This window comes from Mytilus californianus, unplaced genomic scaffold (genome assembly GCF_021869535.1).
Source record: "Mytilus californianus isolate M0D057914Y unplaced genomic scaffold, xbMytCali1.0.p SCAF_2, whole genome shotgun sequence".
In the NCBI taxonomy this organism is placed as follows: Eukaryota; Metazoa; Mollusca; class Bivalvia; order Mytilida; family Mytilidae; genus Mytilus; species Mytilus californianus.
The window spans coordinates 1,447,269-1,465,643 of NW_026262668.1; the positions used below are offsets into that span (position 1 = coordinate 1,447,269).

The 18,375-nt window shown below is 33.4% G+C and overlaps 1 protein-coding gene across 2 annotated transcripts in view; it reads left to right on the forward strand.

Moving 5' to 3' along the window:
• Positions 1-18,375, forward strand: part of LOC127729052 (serine/threonine-protein phosphatase 2A activator-like) — a 43,196-nt gene that overhangs the window by 10,846 nt on the left and 13,975 nt on the right. For both annotated transcript variants that reach the window (XM_052236677.1, XM_052236676.1), the window contains exons 2-8: positions 3,223-3,320; positions 9,417-9,503; positions 11,241-11,366; positions 15,520-15,637; positions 16,545-16,644; positions 17,615-17,739; positions 18,269-18,369. In XM_052236677.1, the coding sequence (XP_052092637.1) occupies positions 3,223-3,320; positions 9,417-9,503; positions 11,241-11,366; positions 15,520-15,637; positions 16,545-16,644; positions 17,615-17,739; positions 18,269-18,369 (755 nt within the window). The remainder of the gene's footprint in view (positions 1-3,222; positions 3,321-9,416; positions 9,504-11,240; positions 11,367-15,519; positions 15,638-16,544; positions 16,645-17,614; positions 17,740-18,268; positions 18,370-18,375) is intronic.

The window sequence follows — 18,375 nt, forward strand, 5'->3', positions numbered from 1 at the left end:
GGTAATTGCCTCCAAATTTTAGGAATTAGGGGCCAAAAAGGGGCAAAAAACAAGCATTTTTCTAGTTTCATGACAATAACTTGTGTGTAAGTGTATGGATCTTTATGAAATTGTACTACAAGGTTCCATATCACAAAGGGAAAGCTGGAATTGAGTTTGGTGGTAATTGCCCAAAAAGTTTAGGAATAAGGGGCCAAAAAGGGGCCAAAAAATAAGCATTTTTAGTTCACCTGGCCCGAAGGGCCAAGTGAGCTTTTCTCATCACTTGGCGTCTGTCGTCCGTCATTGTCGTCGTCGTCCATCGTCGTTAGCTTTTTACAAAAATCTTCTCCTCTGAAACCACTGGGCCAAATTAAACCAAACTTGGCCACAATCATCATTAGGGTATCTAGTTTAAAAAATGTGTCCGATGACCCCGCCAACCAACCAAGATGGCCGCCATGGCTAAAAATAGAACATAGGGGTAAAATGTAGATTTTGGCTTATATCTCTGAAACCAAAGCATTTAGAGTAAATCTGACAGAGTAAAACTGATTATCAGGTCAAGATCTATCTGCCCTGAAATTTTCAGAAAAATCTGACAACCTGTTGTTGGGTTGCTGCCCCTGAATTGGTCATTTTAAGGAAATTTTGCAGTTTTTTGGTTATTATCTTGAATATTATTATAGATAGAGATAAACTGTAAACAGCAATAATGTTCAGCAAAGTAAGATCTACAAATAAGTTGTAATGACCAAAATTGTCAGTTGACCCCTTTAGGAGTTATTGCCCTTAATAGTCAATTTTTAACAATTTTTTGTAAATTTTTGTAATCTTTTACAAAAATCTTCTTCTCTGAAACTACTGAGACAAATTTAACCATACTTGGCCATAATCATTATTAGGGTATCTAGTTTAAAATTTGTCCGATGACCCCGCCTTCCAACTATCATTGCTGTCTTAGGTAAAAATAGAACATAGGGGTAAAATGCAGTTTTTGGTTTATATCTCTGAAACTAAAGCATTTAGAGCAAATCTGACAGGTGGCAAAAATGTTCATCAGATTTAGATTTATCTGCCCTGAAATTTTCAGATGAATTCGACAACCCGTTGTTGGGTTGCTGCCCCTGAGTTAGTAATTTTACAAAAATTTTGCAGTTTTTTGTCATTATCTTAGATATCATTATAATATCTAATATCTAATACTATTAATTATGATTTTAACCTTATTTTACATGATTTCCAAAGCATCAGTAAATACAGGTGAGCGACACAGTCTCTTGAGAGCCTCTAGTTCTAGTTTCCAGACAATAACTTGTGTTCAAGTGTATGGATCTCTCTGAAATTGTACTGCAAGGTACCATACCACAAAGGGAAGGCTGGGATTGATTTTGGGGGTAATTCCCTCAAAATTTTAGTAATTAGGGGCCATAAAAGGGCAAAAAAACAAGCATTTTTCTAGTTTCAGGACAATAACTTGTGTGTATGGATCTTTATGAAATTGTACTGCAAGGTTCCATATCACAAAGGGAAAGCTGGGTTTGAGTTTGGGGGTAATTGCCCTAAACGTTTAGGAATTTGGGGCCAAAAAACAAGCATTTTTCTATTTTCCAGACAATAACTTGTGTTCAAGTGTATGGATCTCTCTGAAATTGTACTGCAAGGTACCATACCACAAAGGGAAAGCTGGGATTGAGGTTGGGGGTGATGAATCATAAGGGGGGTTCAAAAAATTTGGGGGGGAGATTTTTTTTCCTTTTTTTTCTTTAAAATTTTCCATTTTAAATTGGTTATTTCTGATTTATATATAAAAGCAAATAATAATGATATGGTTTGAATAGGTAAATTAAAAATTTGTAAGTTCTTAGACCACTTTCATTCTGTGTGAGAAACCTATGCTTTGTCAAATATTTGATTACAATCCAAATTCAGTGCTGTATCAAGCTTGAATGTTGTGTCCATACTTGCCCCAACTGTTCAGGGTTCGACCTCTGCGGTCGTATCAAGCTGCGCCCCAGCGGAGCATTTTATTATCGAATATAAAAACATAATATATTAGAAAAACATACTACATTAGAAGCAAATGTCGCATAGGCTCAAAATACAGAAATGCTTGCCTGTAACTCAGTTTGGTTGAGGCAAACTAAAGTTAGAGAACGGAAACGAAAAATTCAGCAATTTTTTTCGTTTGTAATGTGGCATAACATTAGAACGGTTACAGTGACACGACCAACATTCAAACTTGATCTGTGTTTTGTGGTAATAAGCATTGTGTATAAGTTTCATAACATTTGATTGAGGCAAACTGAAGTTAAAGAATGGAAAAAAACTTTGGGATAGTTTAAGAAAGTTATTAAAATTTTTAAAACTTTCACCACAGAGTGAATGTAATGTAAACTAGCAGAAAAACTAAATCCATTTATAAGTAAAATATGGATAAATAGGATTATTTTTTTTTTTACTTTACAAAATTTACTTCTGGATACTATTTTATAATTATACAGTTTGTGTAAACAAGCTTCTGTTCAAGTTTGGTAGAAATCCAGGATATTTTAAGAAAGTTATTCAAATTTTAAAAACACTAACCACTGAGTAAATATTTGTGGATGCCCCTGACGACAACGCCGCCGACGGAATGTATGATCACTATGTCTCGCTTTTGTGACAAAAGTCGCAGACTCAACAAAAAGGAAAACATATGGCCAGGGATACCTGATGAGGATGGCAATTAAGTCCTAGTTCCATACGACCAGTTAACCTAAACACCTTTTATATAATAAGGAACACAGACTTAGCTCTGTGATTCTTTTCTAAGAATACACTCACTATTTAAATTACAAGCATGTGTGAGCTTCTTTAAAAGTACAAAAATAAATGCTGAAAAAAGTATTCCATAACAAAAAAAAATGATCATACATTGAGTAAACCAATTCTAGATATATAACTCTAAAAACATGTTCATAGAAAATGGAATTCATTATACAAAGGATTATAATAAGATATATACTGGATTTGTCCTGGACCCGACATTTTAATTATTCATTTACTGTTATTTGTTTTTATCCCTTTTCAATTCCTTGTTATCAGTTATAATCCAAATCAATTTGCTGTTTTGCTGTTATTGGAACCCCCCTTGCCCCCCTCTTTGTACAAGCACTTGAACCATAAATTAAAAAAAAAAGTAGCAGAGAAAAATAGTCTTTGTGAAAACTACTGGCATTTTATGTGTTCTTTACTTTTCAGATGCACATACTGATATTGTTATAGAAGATCATGAATTTAAAGTTCCCACGAAAGAACTGAGTCGAGCTGAACACATTCCTGATTGGGAAAAATCAATTGTAGGTATTTTTTTGATATTACCGAGCTATTGACCAGGAAATGCATTTATATACAACATTGAATGAAATTTAAAAGAAAGTAACCTGTACTATCTTTAATGAAAGATTTAAAAGATTTGAGGAAACATATAGCAAAATCATTTGACAGGATCTAACTAAAATATGGATAAATTTATTTCATCAGGGTCCTGAATTCAGTTTGACAGCTTTAAAAGTTGCCATTTTTCAATTCACTTTTGTACTTTCAAATTTTTAGAGACATTATTATGGTCTTCTTTTACAGCCAATTTTTCTTTTTCATGCCTAAAACATGTAAAACAAGAGCAAATTGATTTGGAAAGTGTATGTAAAAATGTGGGAGAATTACATTTTAAACATAATAAAGACAAGGGATTAGATATACTGAATGCCAAAAGAAACATATCACCTTTGTCTTTTTCAATCTTACAATAGATATTCAAACCAGCAGATCTCATTTGCACTTGTTTGAAATTGACCAATCTTCGTACTATTTTTCAGACTACTAAGCACATGCATACAGAACATTTCTGGCAAATTATATTTAACAAAAAATTCAAATTTGCACATTATTTACATATATACTCTATCAAAGTAAATACTGTATATATTCCTTACAGTTATCGCTTGGCAACAAAAGGAGAATAAATATATTTTTTGTTACTAGTAATCAACAAATTCGGGATTGTCATGATTTCTCAGCACTAGTTAGGTTATAAAAAGCCAAAAAAAACAGCTAGTGTTGAGAAATAAATTAACATATATTTTAATATGAACTTATAAATGAACGACTTTGGCTATACTTTTTTGTCCTTTTTGGTTTACAAGCTCTTCATTTTTTTTAATAAGCATTGGGTTTTCAAATATTTTGGCCTTGAGGATCACTTTAATGTCGATATATACATCAGGTGCAGAAATTTTGTAACGTTAATGTTATTATTATCAGTAACCTGAATTGAACCAATTCTGGACTGATTCTAGGGGCATTGAAAAGCAGTTTTAGTGATTTTTATTAAGATTAATGTAATAAACAGAAGAAAATCATTTGAATTCCAGGTATGCAATTTTGTATATGTGAAGAAATAAACATATCTATAGAGGCATGCTAACATTCAAATTCATTTTTATACGACCGCAAAAATTAAAAATTTTTTGGTCGTATATTGGTATGACGTTGGCGTCGTCGTCGTCGTCGTCGTCGTCGTCGTCGTCCGGCGTCGTCCGGCGTCGTCCGAAGACACATTGGTTTTCGCACTCTAACTTTAGTTTAAGTGAATGGATCTCCATGAAATTTCACCATAAGGTTCAATACCACAAAAGGAAGGTTGGGATTGATTTTGGGGGTTATGGTACCAACAGTTAAGGAATTAGGGGCCAAAAAGGGGCCAAAAATAAGCATTTTTGTAACTTTCAGACAATAACTTGTGTGTAAGTGTATGGATCTCTCTGACATTGTACCACAAGGTTCCATATCACAAAGGGAAGGCTGTAATTGATTTTGGGGGTAATTGCCTCAAAATTTTAGGAATTAGGGGCCAAAAAAGGGGCAAAAAACAAGCATTTTTCTAGTTTCATGACAATAACTTGTGTGTAAGTGTTTGGATATTTCTGAAATTGTACTACAAGGTTCCATATCACAAAGGGAAAGCTGGAATTGAGTTTGGGGGTAATTGCCCGAAACGTTTAGGAATTGGGGGCCAAAAAGGGGCCAAAAATAAGCATTTTTCTAGTTTCCAGACAATAACTTGTGTTCAAGTGTATGGATCTCTCTGAAATTGTACTGCAAGGTACCATACCACAAAGGGAAGGCTGGGATTGAGTTTGGGGGTGATGAATCATAAGGGGGTTCAAAAAATTTGGGGGGGGGGGGGGGGTTTCTTTTTTTCCTTTTTTTTTTCTTTTAAAATTTTCCATTTTAAGTTGGTTATTTCTGATTTATATTTAAAAGCAAATAATAATGATATGGTAGGAGATACACACCAAACAGGATGTGTAAATTATTATATAATAAGTATTGTGCAATAGCAAGAAATTTTCAATTGCACAGTATTGCACAATAGCAAGAAATCTTCAATTGCACAGTATTGCGCAATAGCAAGAAATCTTCAATTTAACAGTATTGCGCAATAGCAAGAAATATCCAATAGCACAATATTGCGCAATAGCAAGAAATTGTCAATTGTACAGTATTGCGCAATAGCAAGAAATATTCAATTGCACAGTATTGTGCAAAAGAAGATACTTCGTATAAATTGCTTATTTCTTGATCAATTTCAATGGGGTTTTATTCTTGAATTCTTGGGGTTCTTTAATATGCTGAATCTAACCGTGTATTAAGTTTTTGGATTTTGGGCCCCGTTTTTAAATTGGTCCACATTGAGGTCCAAAGGGTCCAAAATTAAACTTTGTTTGATTTCATCAAAAATTGAATTATTGGGGTTCTTTGATATGCCGAATCTAACCGTGTATTTAGATTTTTAATTTTGGGTCCCGTTTTTTAAATTTGTCTACATTAAGGTCCAAAGGGTCCAAAATTAAACTTAGTTTGATTTTAACAAAAATTGAATTCTTAGGGTTCTTTGATATGCTGAATCTAAACATGTGTTTAGATTTTTGATTATGGGCCCAGTTTTCAAGTTTGTCCAAGTTGGGGTCCAAAATTAAACTTTGTTTGATTTCAACAAAAATTGAATATATGGGGTTCTTTGATATGCTGAATCTAAACATGTATTTAGATTTTAGATTTTTGGCCCAGTTTTCAAGTTGGTCCAAATTGGGGTCCAAAATTAAACTTTGTTTGATTTCAACAAAAATTGAATATATGGGGTTCTTTGATATGCTGAATCTTACCATGTATTTAGATTTTTTATTTGTGGGCCCGCTATCAAATTGGTTCATATTGAGGTCAAAAGGGTCCAAAATTAAACTTTGTTTGATTTCATCAAAAATTGAATTATTGGGGTTCTTTGATATGCCAAATCTAACCGTGTATTTAGATTTTTAATTTTGGGTCCTGTTTTTTAAATTGGTCTACATTAAGGTCCAAAGGGTCCAAAATTAAACTTAGTTTGATTTTAACAAAAATTGAATTTTTGGGGTTCTTTGATATGCTGAATCTAAACATGTGTTTAGATTTTTGATTATGGGACCAGTTTTCAAGTTGGTCCAAGTTGGGGTCCAAAATTAAACTTTGTTTGATTTCAACAAAAATTGAATATATGGGGTTCTTTGATATGCTGAATCTAAACATGTATTTAGATTTTAGATTTTTGGCCCAGTTTTCAAGATGGTCCAAATTGGGGTCCAAAATTAAACTTTGTTTGATTTCAACAAAAATTGAATATATGGGGTTCTTTGATATGCTAAATCTTACCATGTATTTAGATTTTTTATTTGTGGGCCCGCTATCAAATTGGTTCATAGTGAGGTCAAAAGGGTCCAGAATTAAACTTTGTTTGATTTCATCAAAAAATGAATTATTGGGGTTCTTTGATATGCCAAATCTAACTGTGTTTTTAGATTTTTAATTTAGGGTCCCGTTTTTTAAATTTGTCTACATTAAGGTCCAAAGGGTCCAAAATTAAACTTAGTTTGATTTTAACATAAATAGAATTCTTCGGGTACTTTGATATGCTGAATCTAAACATGTGTGTAGATTTTTGATTGTGGGACCAGTTTTCAAGTTTGTCCAAGTTGGGGTCCAAAATTAAACTTTGTTTGATTTCAACAAAAATTAAATATATGGGGTTCTTTGATATGCTGAATCTAACCATGTATTTTGATTTTGGACATTGGACCATAATAGGTAAATTAAAAAAATTGAAGTTCTTAGACCACATTCTTTCTGTGTCAGAAACCTATGCTGTGTCAAATATTTAATCACAATCCAAATTCAGAGCTGTATCAAGCTTGAATGTTGTGTCCATACTTGCCCCAACTGTTCAGGGTTCGACCTCTGCGGTCGTATCAAGCTGCGCCCAGCGAAGCATTTTATTGAAGTTTGTTTGGTTACCTAAAGTTACTTACATCAATCTATCAATGTCATTATGTCATGGATATTTCATTTCCTTATAGAAAATGTGTCATTCGTTGAACATTTAAATTTGTGGTTAATCTGTTACCTACGAAATCCACGAAAATTGGTATCCAACGAATAATACTGAATCCACAGTAAATGATTTAAAACTTTAAAATGCTTCGGATATATTTTTTGTATCATTAAATTTGTGTTTTTTGACAAACAGAACCCCTTTTCAATACTTTCAGTATTACCAGCAGCATTTAAATGAATTGTTTACCAAGAGGTAGGAAGTGAATTACTTTGGAATAAAGGGGAAGTCACAGTTCTAAGAGCTTGTCACATACAAAAAGGGGAGTCACAGTTCTAAGAGCTTGTCACATACAAAAGGGGGAGTCCCAGTTCTTAGAGCTTGTCACATACAAAGGGGAATTCACAGTCCTTAGAGCTTGTCACATACAAAAGGGGAATTCACAGTCCTTAGAGCTTGTCACATACAAAAGGGGAAGTCCCAGTTCTTTGAGCTTGTCCCATACAAAAGGGGAAGTCCCAGTTCTAAGAGCTTGTCGCATACAATAGGGGAATTCACAGTCCTTAGAGCTTGTCACATACAAAAGGGGAAGTCCCAGTTCTTGGAGCTTGTCACATACAAAAGGGGAAGTCAAAGTTCTAAGAGCTTGTCACATACACAAGGGGGAGTCACAGTCCTTGGAGCTTGTCACATACAAAAGGGGGAGTCACAGTTCTAAGAGCTTGTCACATACAAAAGGGGAAGTCAAAGTTCTAAGAGCTTGTCACATACAAAAGGGGAAGTCACAGTTCTTAGAGCTTGTCACATACAAAAGGGGAAGTCACAGTTCTAAGAGCTTGTCACATACAAAAGGGGAAGTCACAGTTTTAAGAGCTTGTCACATTCAAAAGGGGAATTCACAGTCCTTAGAGCTTGTCACATACAAAGGGGGAGTCACAGTTCTAAGAGCTTGTCACATACAAAAGGGGAAGTCATAGTTCTAAGAGCTTGTCACATACAAAAGGGGAAGTCATAGTTCTAAGAGCTTGTCACATACAAAAGGGGGAGTCCCAGTTCTAAGAGCTTGTCACATACAAAAGGGGGAGTCACAGTTCTAAGAGCTTGTTGCATACAAAAGTGGGAGTCACAGTTCTAAAAGCTTGTCACATACAAAAGGGGGAGTCACAGTTCTAAGAGCTTGTCTCATACAAAAGAGTGAGTCCCAGTTCTAAGAGCTTGTCACATACAATAGGGAGAGTCACAGTCCTTAGAGCTTGTCAAATACAAAAGGGGAAGTCCCAGTTCTAAGAGCTTGTCGCATACAAAAGGGGGAGTCACAGTCCTCATAGCTTGTCACATACAAAAGGGGGAGTCACAGTTCTAAGAACTTGTCGCATACAAAAGGGGAAGTCATAGTTCTAAGAGCTTGTCACATACAAAAGGGGGAGTCCCAGTTCTTAGAGCTTGTCACATACAAAAGGAGAAGTCACAGTTCTAAGAGCTTGTCACATGCAAAAGGGGAAGTCACAGTCCTTGGAGCTTATCACATACAAAAGGGGAAGTCACAGTCCTTGGAGCTTATCACATACAAAAGGGGTAGTTACAGTCCTAAGAGCTTGTCACATACAAAAGGGGGAGTCCCAATTCTAAGAGCTTGTCACATACAAAAGTGGGAGTCACAGTCCTTAGAGCTTGTCACATACAAAAGGGGGAGTCACAGTCCTTAGAGCTTGTCACATACAAAAGGGGCAGTCACAGTCCTTAGAGCTTGTCACATACAAAAGGGGGAGTCACAGTCCGTAGAGCTTGTCACATACAAAAGGGGCAGTCACAGTTCTTAGAGCTTGTCACATACAAAAGGGGGAGTCACAGCCCTCTCAGAGCTTGTCACATACAAAAGGGGAAGTCACAGTTCTTAGAGCTTGTCACAAACACATTTGTCTCATTGGCAAACATACCACATCTCCTTCTATTTATACTGATATTATATGTTATACATGTATCATCCCAAACAGAATAATATTTTCTTGTATTTCTATTTTTGTGACAGGCTTACAGAGATTTAACAGGTTTTATCTTAGCTGTAAATGAGTCAATTAAAGGAAAAAAGATTAGAGATGAATATCTAATGTCTGAGGTAGGTATACATTTGTACTTAAACTGGCAGTCATACTTATAATGTAAAACACCACTGGGGGACACTGTGTCCAGTCATACTTACAGTGTAAAACACCACTGAGGGACACTGTGTCCAAACCATCGTACTAAAACTGGCAGTCATACAGTGTAAAACACCACTGGGGGACACTGTATCCAAACCATCCTGTCAAAAAAATGTCCATCTCGTAAATATCTAATTTCCAGTGCAGTGAAAGACCACTGAAAGACAGTTTAAAGATAATTTCTGTTTACCATGTTAATATCTTGTCAAATGTTGTTCAGGGTTTTGGTCCCAGAAGGGGCAGTTTAATCTTCACCATGTTCATTTGTATTGCTTCATAGCCTTGTAAATTACATTTAAATGAAAGGTGAGATATATTTGAATAGGCTAAATTTCACAGTAAAATGCCTAATAAGAATATAAAGAAATTAGAAACACGGAAATTTTCTGATATATAGTATTGTTTTTTCCTGGAGCTGTGTTTGCTGTCTGTTATACATGTACCTAGGGAATGATGATAATTAACAGATTTTTGTTGTGCATCTTTCTTTGTACCTTTATTATTTCTGCTTAATAAATCGGAAGGGTTGAGTACTTTCAATATCATTTAACCCATACCATATGTTAAATGTGCCAGTTCCTAACCAGGATAAAATAGATGGGAAGGGTTGAGTACTTTCAATATTATTTAACCCATACCACATGTTAAATGTGCCAGTCCCTAACCAGGAGGAACCTCATCAGTGATTATCATTGATTTATGTTTTTTGTCCAGCTAAGAGTTTGGTGTTTATTGATAGTTTTTTGATAATCCTTGTGGAATTCTTTTATAATATGTATAGATTATATCGCTTTCTACTCATTGATATTGTAAAATAACAGCCACCAGCCACAGTGTGAACCTTTTTGGCGATTGACAGCGAACGAGGTAAATTTCTCATTGTGTCAAGCAGCTGATATTTTGAGATCAGAAAATCAGATAATCGTATTATTTGTGGTCTTTGCCCGGCAGAGTTTGCCGCCTTACGCTTGACAAAAGTAAGCTAAATAAAATCTCATACATTGTGACATCAATGATAATTTCTCCTCAGATACTGTCATTGTGATGTTGCTGATAGTTCTGCTCATGTCTCAAAGCTGTGATTCTAGAATTACAGAGTGACTGAGCAGGGTGATATAGATAAAAGGAAGGGCAAAAAGTTATTCTTAGAGCATTGCCAATGGTTTGTATGTACACATTGTATGTCTATTATTTAATACTGTGTATCTACCTCTAGATGTCTTAATGATTTGTGTTGTTCAGTTTGTTTTGGTTTTTTTTGGCTTAAACCAAATGCAAATTTTCTTCTTTGAAACTTTGTAGCAGTTCAACCAATAATTACTGAAATGCACTCATTGCTCTGCTGCTACCATCTAAAAAAAAATAATTACAATTGAACGATCACAAGGTAGTAGTACTGCAAAGCATAGTTGATTTCTTTAAACATTTTTTGACAGGATAATGACAATGTTTGTCATTGTGAAAAATATTAATGATAATAGATAATAGTTTGTCTGGTAAAAAAAGTTTTTGACATTTGCTATAGAGAAAGAATTTACAATTTACTGCATGAAATATTTTTCTAGACTCTAGTTTCCTTCACATGTTTAGCATGAATACACTAGTAAATGGGCGTTCTGATTTTGCTACTAAAATTTATTTACCTTTTTCAGACAGTCCAAAAGTTATCAGATTTAATAGATAAGCTTATAGTATGGGTGGATGAAATCCCACCAACAGACCAACCACAGAGATTTGGTAACAAGGCTTTTAGAGATTTTTATAAGAAATTAAAAGATGTGAGTACAGTGGCAAATATTTGAAGTATTTTTTTTCTTAACTTACTGTGGATTCATTTATTTTTGTGGATACCAATTTTTGTGGATTGAGAAAAACTTACATTTGTGTGGATATTTAATGTCATGGTTTTGCATACAAGCCTTTAGAAAATACATAATTCATTGAACATTTGAATTTGAATTTGTGGTTCACCTTCACCAATGAAATCTACAAACATTTTTATCCTACCAATCATAACAAGTACCTGAATTGTATTCTCTATTTTGAAGCAGGTGTTGTAGATACACCCTCAAAATCCTGTATTGGTGGTGTAGCTGTCCTTCATGTTCCCTTAGACTTAATCACACATGTGTGTACTTTTATTCATGGTTAAAGAAAATTTATTGATTTGTAAGTTTTTATACGACCGCAAAAATTAAAAATTTTTTGGTCGTATATTGGTATGACGTTGGCGTCGTCGTCGTCGTCGTCGTCGTCGTCGTCGTCGTCGTCGTCGTCGTCGTCTGGCGTCGTCCGGCGTTGTCCGAAGACACATTGGTTTTCGCACTCTAACTTTAGTTTAAGTGAATGGATCTCCATGAAATTTTACCATAAGGTTCAATACCACGAAAGAAAGGTTGGGATTGATTTTGGGGGTTATGGTACCAACAGTTAAGGAATTAGGGGCCAAAAAGGGGCCAAAAATAAGCATTTTTGTAACTTAATAATAATAACTTGTGTGTAAGTGTATGGATCTCTCTGACATTGTACCACAAGGTTCCATATCACAAAGGGAAGGCTGTAATTGATTTTGGGGGTAATTGCCTCAAAATTTTAGGAATTAGGGGCCAAAAAAGGGGCAAAAAACAAGCATTTTGCTAGTTTCATGACAATAACTTGTGTGTAAGTGTTTGGATATTTCTGAAATTGTACTACAAGGTTCCATATCACAAAGGGAAAGCTGGAATTGAGTTTGGGGGTAATTGCCCGAAACGTTTAGGATTTGGGGGCCAAAAAGGGGCCAAAAAACAAGCATTTTTCTAGTTTCCAGACAATAACTTGTGTTCAAGTGTATGGATCTCTCTGAAATTGTACTGCAAGGTACCATACCACAAAGGGAAGGCTGGGATTGAGTTTGGGGGTGATGAATCATAATGGGGTTCAAAAAATTTGGGGGGGGGGGTTTCTTTTTTTTTTCTTTTTTTCCTTTTTTTTTTCTTTTAAAATTTTCCATTTTAAGTTGGTTATTTCTGATTTATATTTAAAAGCAAATAATAATGATATGGTAGGAGATGCACACCAAACAGGATGTGTAAATTATTATATAATAAGTATTGTGCAATAGCAAGAAATTTTCAATTGCACAGTATTGCACAATAGCAAGAAATCTTCAATTGCACAGTATTGCGCAATAGCAAGAAATCTTCAATTACACAGTATTGCGCAATAGCAAGAAATATCCAATAGCACAATATTGAGCAATAGCAAGAAATTGTCAATTGTACAGTATTGCGCAATAGCAAGAAATATTCAATTGCACAGTATTGTGCAAAAGAAGATACTTCATATAAATTGCTTATTTCTTGATCAATTTCAATGGGGTTTTATTCTTTAATTCTTGGGGTTCTTTAATATGCTGAATCAAACCGTGTATTAAGTTTTTGGATTTTGGGCCCCGTTTTTAAATTGGTCCACATTGAGGTCCAAAGGGTCCAAAATTTAACTTTGTTTGATTTCATCAAAAATTGAATTATTGGGGTTCTTTGATATGCCGAATCTAACCGTGTATTTAGATTCTTAATTTTTGGTTCCGTTTTCAAATTGGTCTACATTAAGGTCCAAAGGGTCCAAAATTAAACTTAGTTTGATTTTAACAAAAATTTAATTTTTAGGGTTCTTTGATATGCTGAATCTAAACATGTATTTAGATTTTTGATTATGGGCCCAGTTTTCAAGTTGGTCCAAATCGGGGTCCAAAATTAAACTTTGTTTGATTTCAACAAAAATTGATTATATGGGGTTCTTTGATATGCTGAATCTAACCATGCATTTAGATTTTTGATTTTTGGTCCCCGTTATCAACTTTGTCCACATTGAGATCAAAAAGGTCCAAAATTAAACTTTGTTTGATTTCATCAAAAATTGAATTCTTGGGGTTCTTTGATATGCTGAATCTAACCATGTATTTAGATTTTGGATATTGGACCATAATAGGTGAATGTCCAATTTAAAATTTTTAAGTTCTTAGACCACATTCATTCTGTGTCAGAAACCTATGCTGTGTCAAATATTTAATCACAATCCAAATTCAGAGCTGTATCAAGCTTGAATGTTGTGTCCATACTTGCCCCAACTGTTCAGGGTTCGACCTATGCGGTCGTATCAAGCTGCGCCCTGCGGAGCATTTTATTTAATTGGTGGTTACACACTTTTTAACCGGATTTTCGAAGTAAAAATCGGTTATTGATTTGGGGATATAGGGTGGGCCGGTGGGCGACTGCCAAACATTGTCCATTCATTTACATGAAAACGCCTTTAATTAGATAATAATCTGTTTTTATTATAGGATATATTTCATTACATTTAAAGTTGTTGACATTGATCATAGATAAGTTGTATTAGTTTGTGACAAATGAAAGAAAAAATATTTGGAACTATTAATTATATTTGAATATAATTTGAAAATAGATATACATTGTGTTACATCATATCTAATTTTAGAGAACTATTAATCATATCTAATGTTAGAGTACTATGTTAAACCATATTTCTGTTCAAAGGGAAATAACTCAAACTTATTCCATGAACACATGATAACATCAAAATTTCTTTATAACTATTTTGTTTAAGTCATGTGTGTTATGAAGGTAGATGTCACAGTTGTTATGTGGTATTTTATTTTTGTTGTGTGTGTTAATGTTTAATTTTTACATGATCCTGTTTGGGGTTCAGATTTGCAAATATCATTTTCATTATTGATTAGATAATAATCTATTTTAAATATTCAATCACAATCCAAATTCAGAGCTGTTTTAAGCTTAAATGTTGTGTCCATACTTGCTCAACTGTTCAGGGTTCGACCTCTGCAGGAAAATCCGGTTTGCTCTCACTCGACAGCCTCTTGTTTGCTAGATAGGTTAAATTCTTTATTTAGTTGAGTATTGTAAAATAGTTGGTTTTAGTAAACTGCAAAATCCAATAACTTGCATTGCATGTAAATATAAAATATAATTTATATTGAAGGTCACTTAGGTAATTATTCCCAAAGCACATTACTTCTTTTGCTTTTTTTGTTATAAAAAAGAATCATAAAAAACACATTTGTTTTTAAAGTTTACATATAAAGCAGCACTTATTTGACTAAGAAACACATTTTCTCCATTATAAATAGAATGACTCAAGAAAAGAATTGCTATCCATTCCTTACAATTATGGTCATTTTATGTGTTTTGGCCATCATTTTCTAACAACTACACATGTTTCTATTTCTTATACATTGTATTAATACATTGCTAGAATGGCAATATACATTTATCAGTTTTTGATAGACCCTAGATTCTTTTATTTTTGTGGGTACTAATACACCTTATAGCTATTTAGTCCAATCAAAAAAAAAACGGTCATCTAGACAACTTCCTGTTTAGGTCAAGTGTCACAAAAACAAAGGTCATCAGTAATGAGCTGATGGAGGAAAATGTGTAGAAAGTGAACATTTTGAAATTTGTATAGTTTATGATCCAACTTTAAAAAATAAAAAAAAGGGGGAAAAATACTTTGTTTGAAGTGTTTACAATGGTTTAAACATAACTCTTTGAAAGTTTTATTCACAGTACATTGTTTAAACAGGCCCCAGATAGCTTCAACTGGTTTGAAAGAGTTGTGTAATTTCCAGAATGGAATAAATAGCGATAATATGTATTATGGTGGAATGAGGCAAAATCGATTTTTCATGAATAATTGATTTAGTGGTTTTTAGTACCAAAGTTCTCATACAAGCATATAGAAACTTTGTATTTCATTGAATATCTTGGTTCAACTCACAAAATCCACTAAAAAATGTTTTACCACACGAATAATAATGACTCCACAGCAGTAGTACATTTCAGAGTAACAACCATTTCTTGCATAATGGTCTGTTGCATTGAATTTCATTGATCACAAATTAAATTACAGAATGCAGAAGATGAGATTAAAGCCTGTTTAGAAGAGAAATATCACAAAGCTTTACCTGAAGTTGCTGTGTACTTAGTAGAAGGTGTTGGTAATGATACACGAATTGACTATGGAACAGGTCAGATGTAAAAAAAAATCAATAATCAAATACTTGTACTGTAAATTCAGAAATTATTATTTATTATTGTGATTGTTGAAAAATGGAAAAATGAAAGATTTATAATTGAGATTTCAGGTAAAACTCACTACAAATAATGCTATCAAAATTAAAAAAGTAAGTTTTTATATTTTGCAAAACCTATCCTGTTGTAATTTTTGCGCCAAAAAAAACCCCAATATTTAAGAATTTTCAGTACTGTAGGTATTGTAGGATAGATTTGTACAATGGTCATTGATTTAAAGCGTAATGATATTTATAATCAGAAATACAGTATGCAGGTCATTATAAGAAAGTAGATACAGGAGTTTATTTATGCCCTAACCGTAAGCAACAGGGACATTAAGTGCTACCCTTGAGCTTCCCTCCTTCCGTCTTTCTGTCCTTCCTTCCACACGTCCCATTTTGGTTTCCGCACTCTAACAAGTTTTCCTCATCCAAATTTTATGAAATTCATACGCAATGCTAAGAATCAAAACTTGCAGACAGTTGTTTGAATTTAGGCAGTGAGTCACTTACCATTCTGGGAAAATTGCTTTTTTTTCATTTCTGCACTCAAAATTAAGGCTTTTTGCATTTGCCTCATGCAAATTTATGAAACTCATAAATAATGCTAAGACCCAAAACTCACAGACAGAGATTGAATTTGGGCATTGAGTCACATACCGTTCTAGAGTTGAACTTTTTTAACTTGGAAAAATTGCAAATTTTTTTGTTTCCGCATTTTAACTTAAGTTTGCCTCATTTTCAAATATCAGTGACATCAAATGCTCCCAAAAAATATTTTCTGGTAGAAAGAAACTTGCATATGAAAAATATTCAGTAAGCACTTCTTATATTTTAAACAACATATGTCTTTCTATTTTAGGTCATGAATTATCCTTTGTTGCATTCCTCTGCTGTCTGTTTAAGATAGGAGCTTTATCAGAAAAAGATGCTGTTGCGGTAGCATTAAATATATTTGAAAAGTAAGTTCTTTAGAATATAAAATTGGGACATTTAAATTTCTGGAAATGTCTAAAGTGAGTAACACAGCGACTCATTTCACAAAAAAATCTTACCAGAAAAAATACTTGTAAATCAACGACATTTTGGTATAACAATCAATTTTTATCGTAGGATCTTTTTGTGAAAAGAGCCCCAGCTGATTAGCTAGGCCACGTTTGTTGAGTAAATTGCTTACAGTTTTTTTATCATTGATTTTTGTTTATTTGTTGTAAGGATACATGATTTTTAGAACATTATAAGTCTAAATGTCTATGTGAGCTTTTGCCACCATCTGCTCTGTTGAAAAGTCCTGATTTAGTTAAATCAGTAACTGAATGAAACTAAAAGATTCTAAGGTATTTTCAGATCCATGAAATGGTTTCCAGAAAGAAGCTGAATTCTATTAAAACTTCTATGGCAGCAAAACCACTTATTTTTTAGAGGTACATTTTAGGATCATTCATACTATATAACAATGCAGTTTGCGCTCAATGGTTCTAATTCAGTTGGAACTCATTATTGACCCTGACAGTCATGCTGAATTTTGGAATATAAAATCTTTGATTATAGTGAGTACAAGCTGAGAAATGCATTTATTCATGTCAAGTTTGGTATTATTTACTGTAAACCAATCTATATTCACCAATATTTTATTTTGCATTTAGCCCATTCTAGTCAACTTTGTGATGATTTTTTTTCTCTCTCGCTTTTTTTCTAATTTCCTTGCTGTATTCATATAAAGGAAGATCTAAGTTTTAGCAGATTTGCATTGATTTATATTCACATCATTTTCATTCTTTTGAAAGTTGCAAAAATTAGTTGGTTTACAGTATTCCAAGAACTGAATAAAAACTCATTGTTATCTGTATAATCTTTATTGTTGCACATGCATATTTAATAAATTAAAAAAAAAAAAACTTTTGAAATTGAACAGATTAACTGATATTGCAGATATCTAAAACTTGTAAGAAAACTTCAAGTGACATACAGAATGGAACCAGCTGGTAGTCAAGGAGTTTGGAGTTTAGATGATTTTCAATTTATAGCATTTATATGGGGAAGTGCACAACTTATAGGTAATAGTCAGCAAGTGCTTTCTTCATTAATAGATACAAATGCCAATTTTTTTTCTAAAATACATAATCATACATATTTAAACTCAGTGTTCTAGATAGAAATTTAAGGGCACAGTTTTAAAATGAAGAGCATGTTAGTAATTTGTCTTATCTAATAAGAGACAAGTTGATTGTATAAATAAATTTATAAAAAATTAAATACAGATTGAAATTAAGGATTTTGTGTTTTTTTGGTTTGATTTTTTGTATCTTTTCTTGTAATAAGCTTTGATACGGGTTATGTACTTCTCATATATTTTATGATGGAATGATACTAAACCCCTAACGGGAGGGATTGTGCTTGATTTTCATATGATGATGACATAATCTTTCAATCAGTTTAATTGAGGTCTGGAGCTGGCATGTCAGTAACTGCTAGTAGTCCTTTGTTAATTTATGTATCATTGTCATTTTGCCTAGTCTTTAAAACCAGAAATTTAGAAATATTCTTTTTATAATTGGACATAAATTTATTATCTATTTGTTTCAGGTCATAAAAGAATTTTACCAAAATCTTTTGTCAAACCAGAGATAGTAGAAGGATTTTCAAAAGATTATATGTTTTTAAGCTGTATACAATATATTAATCAGGTAAGA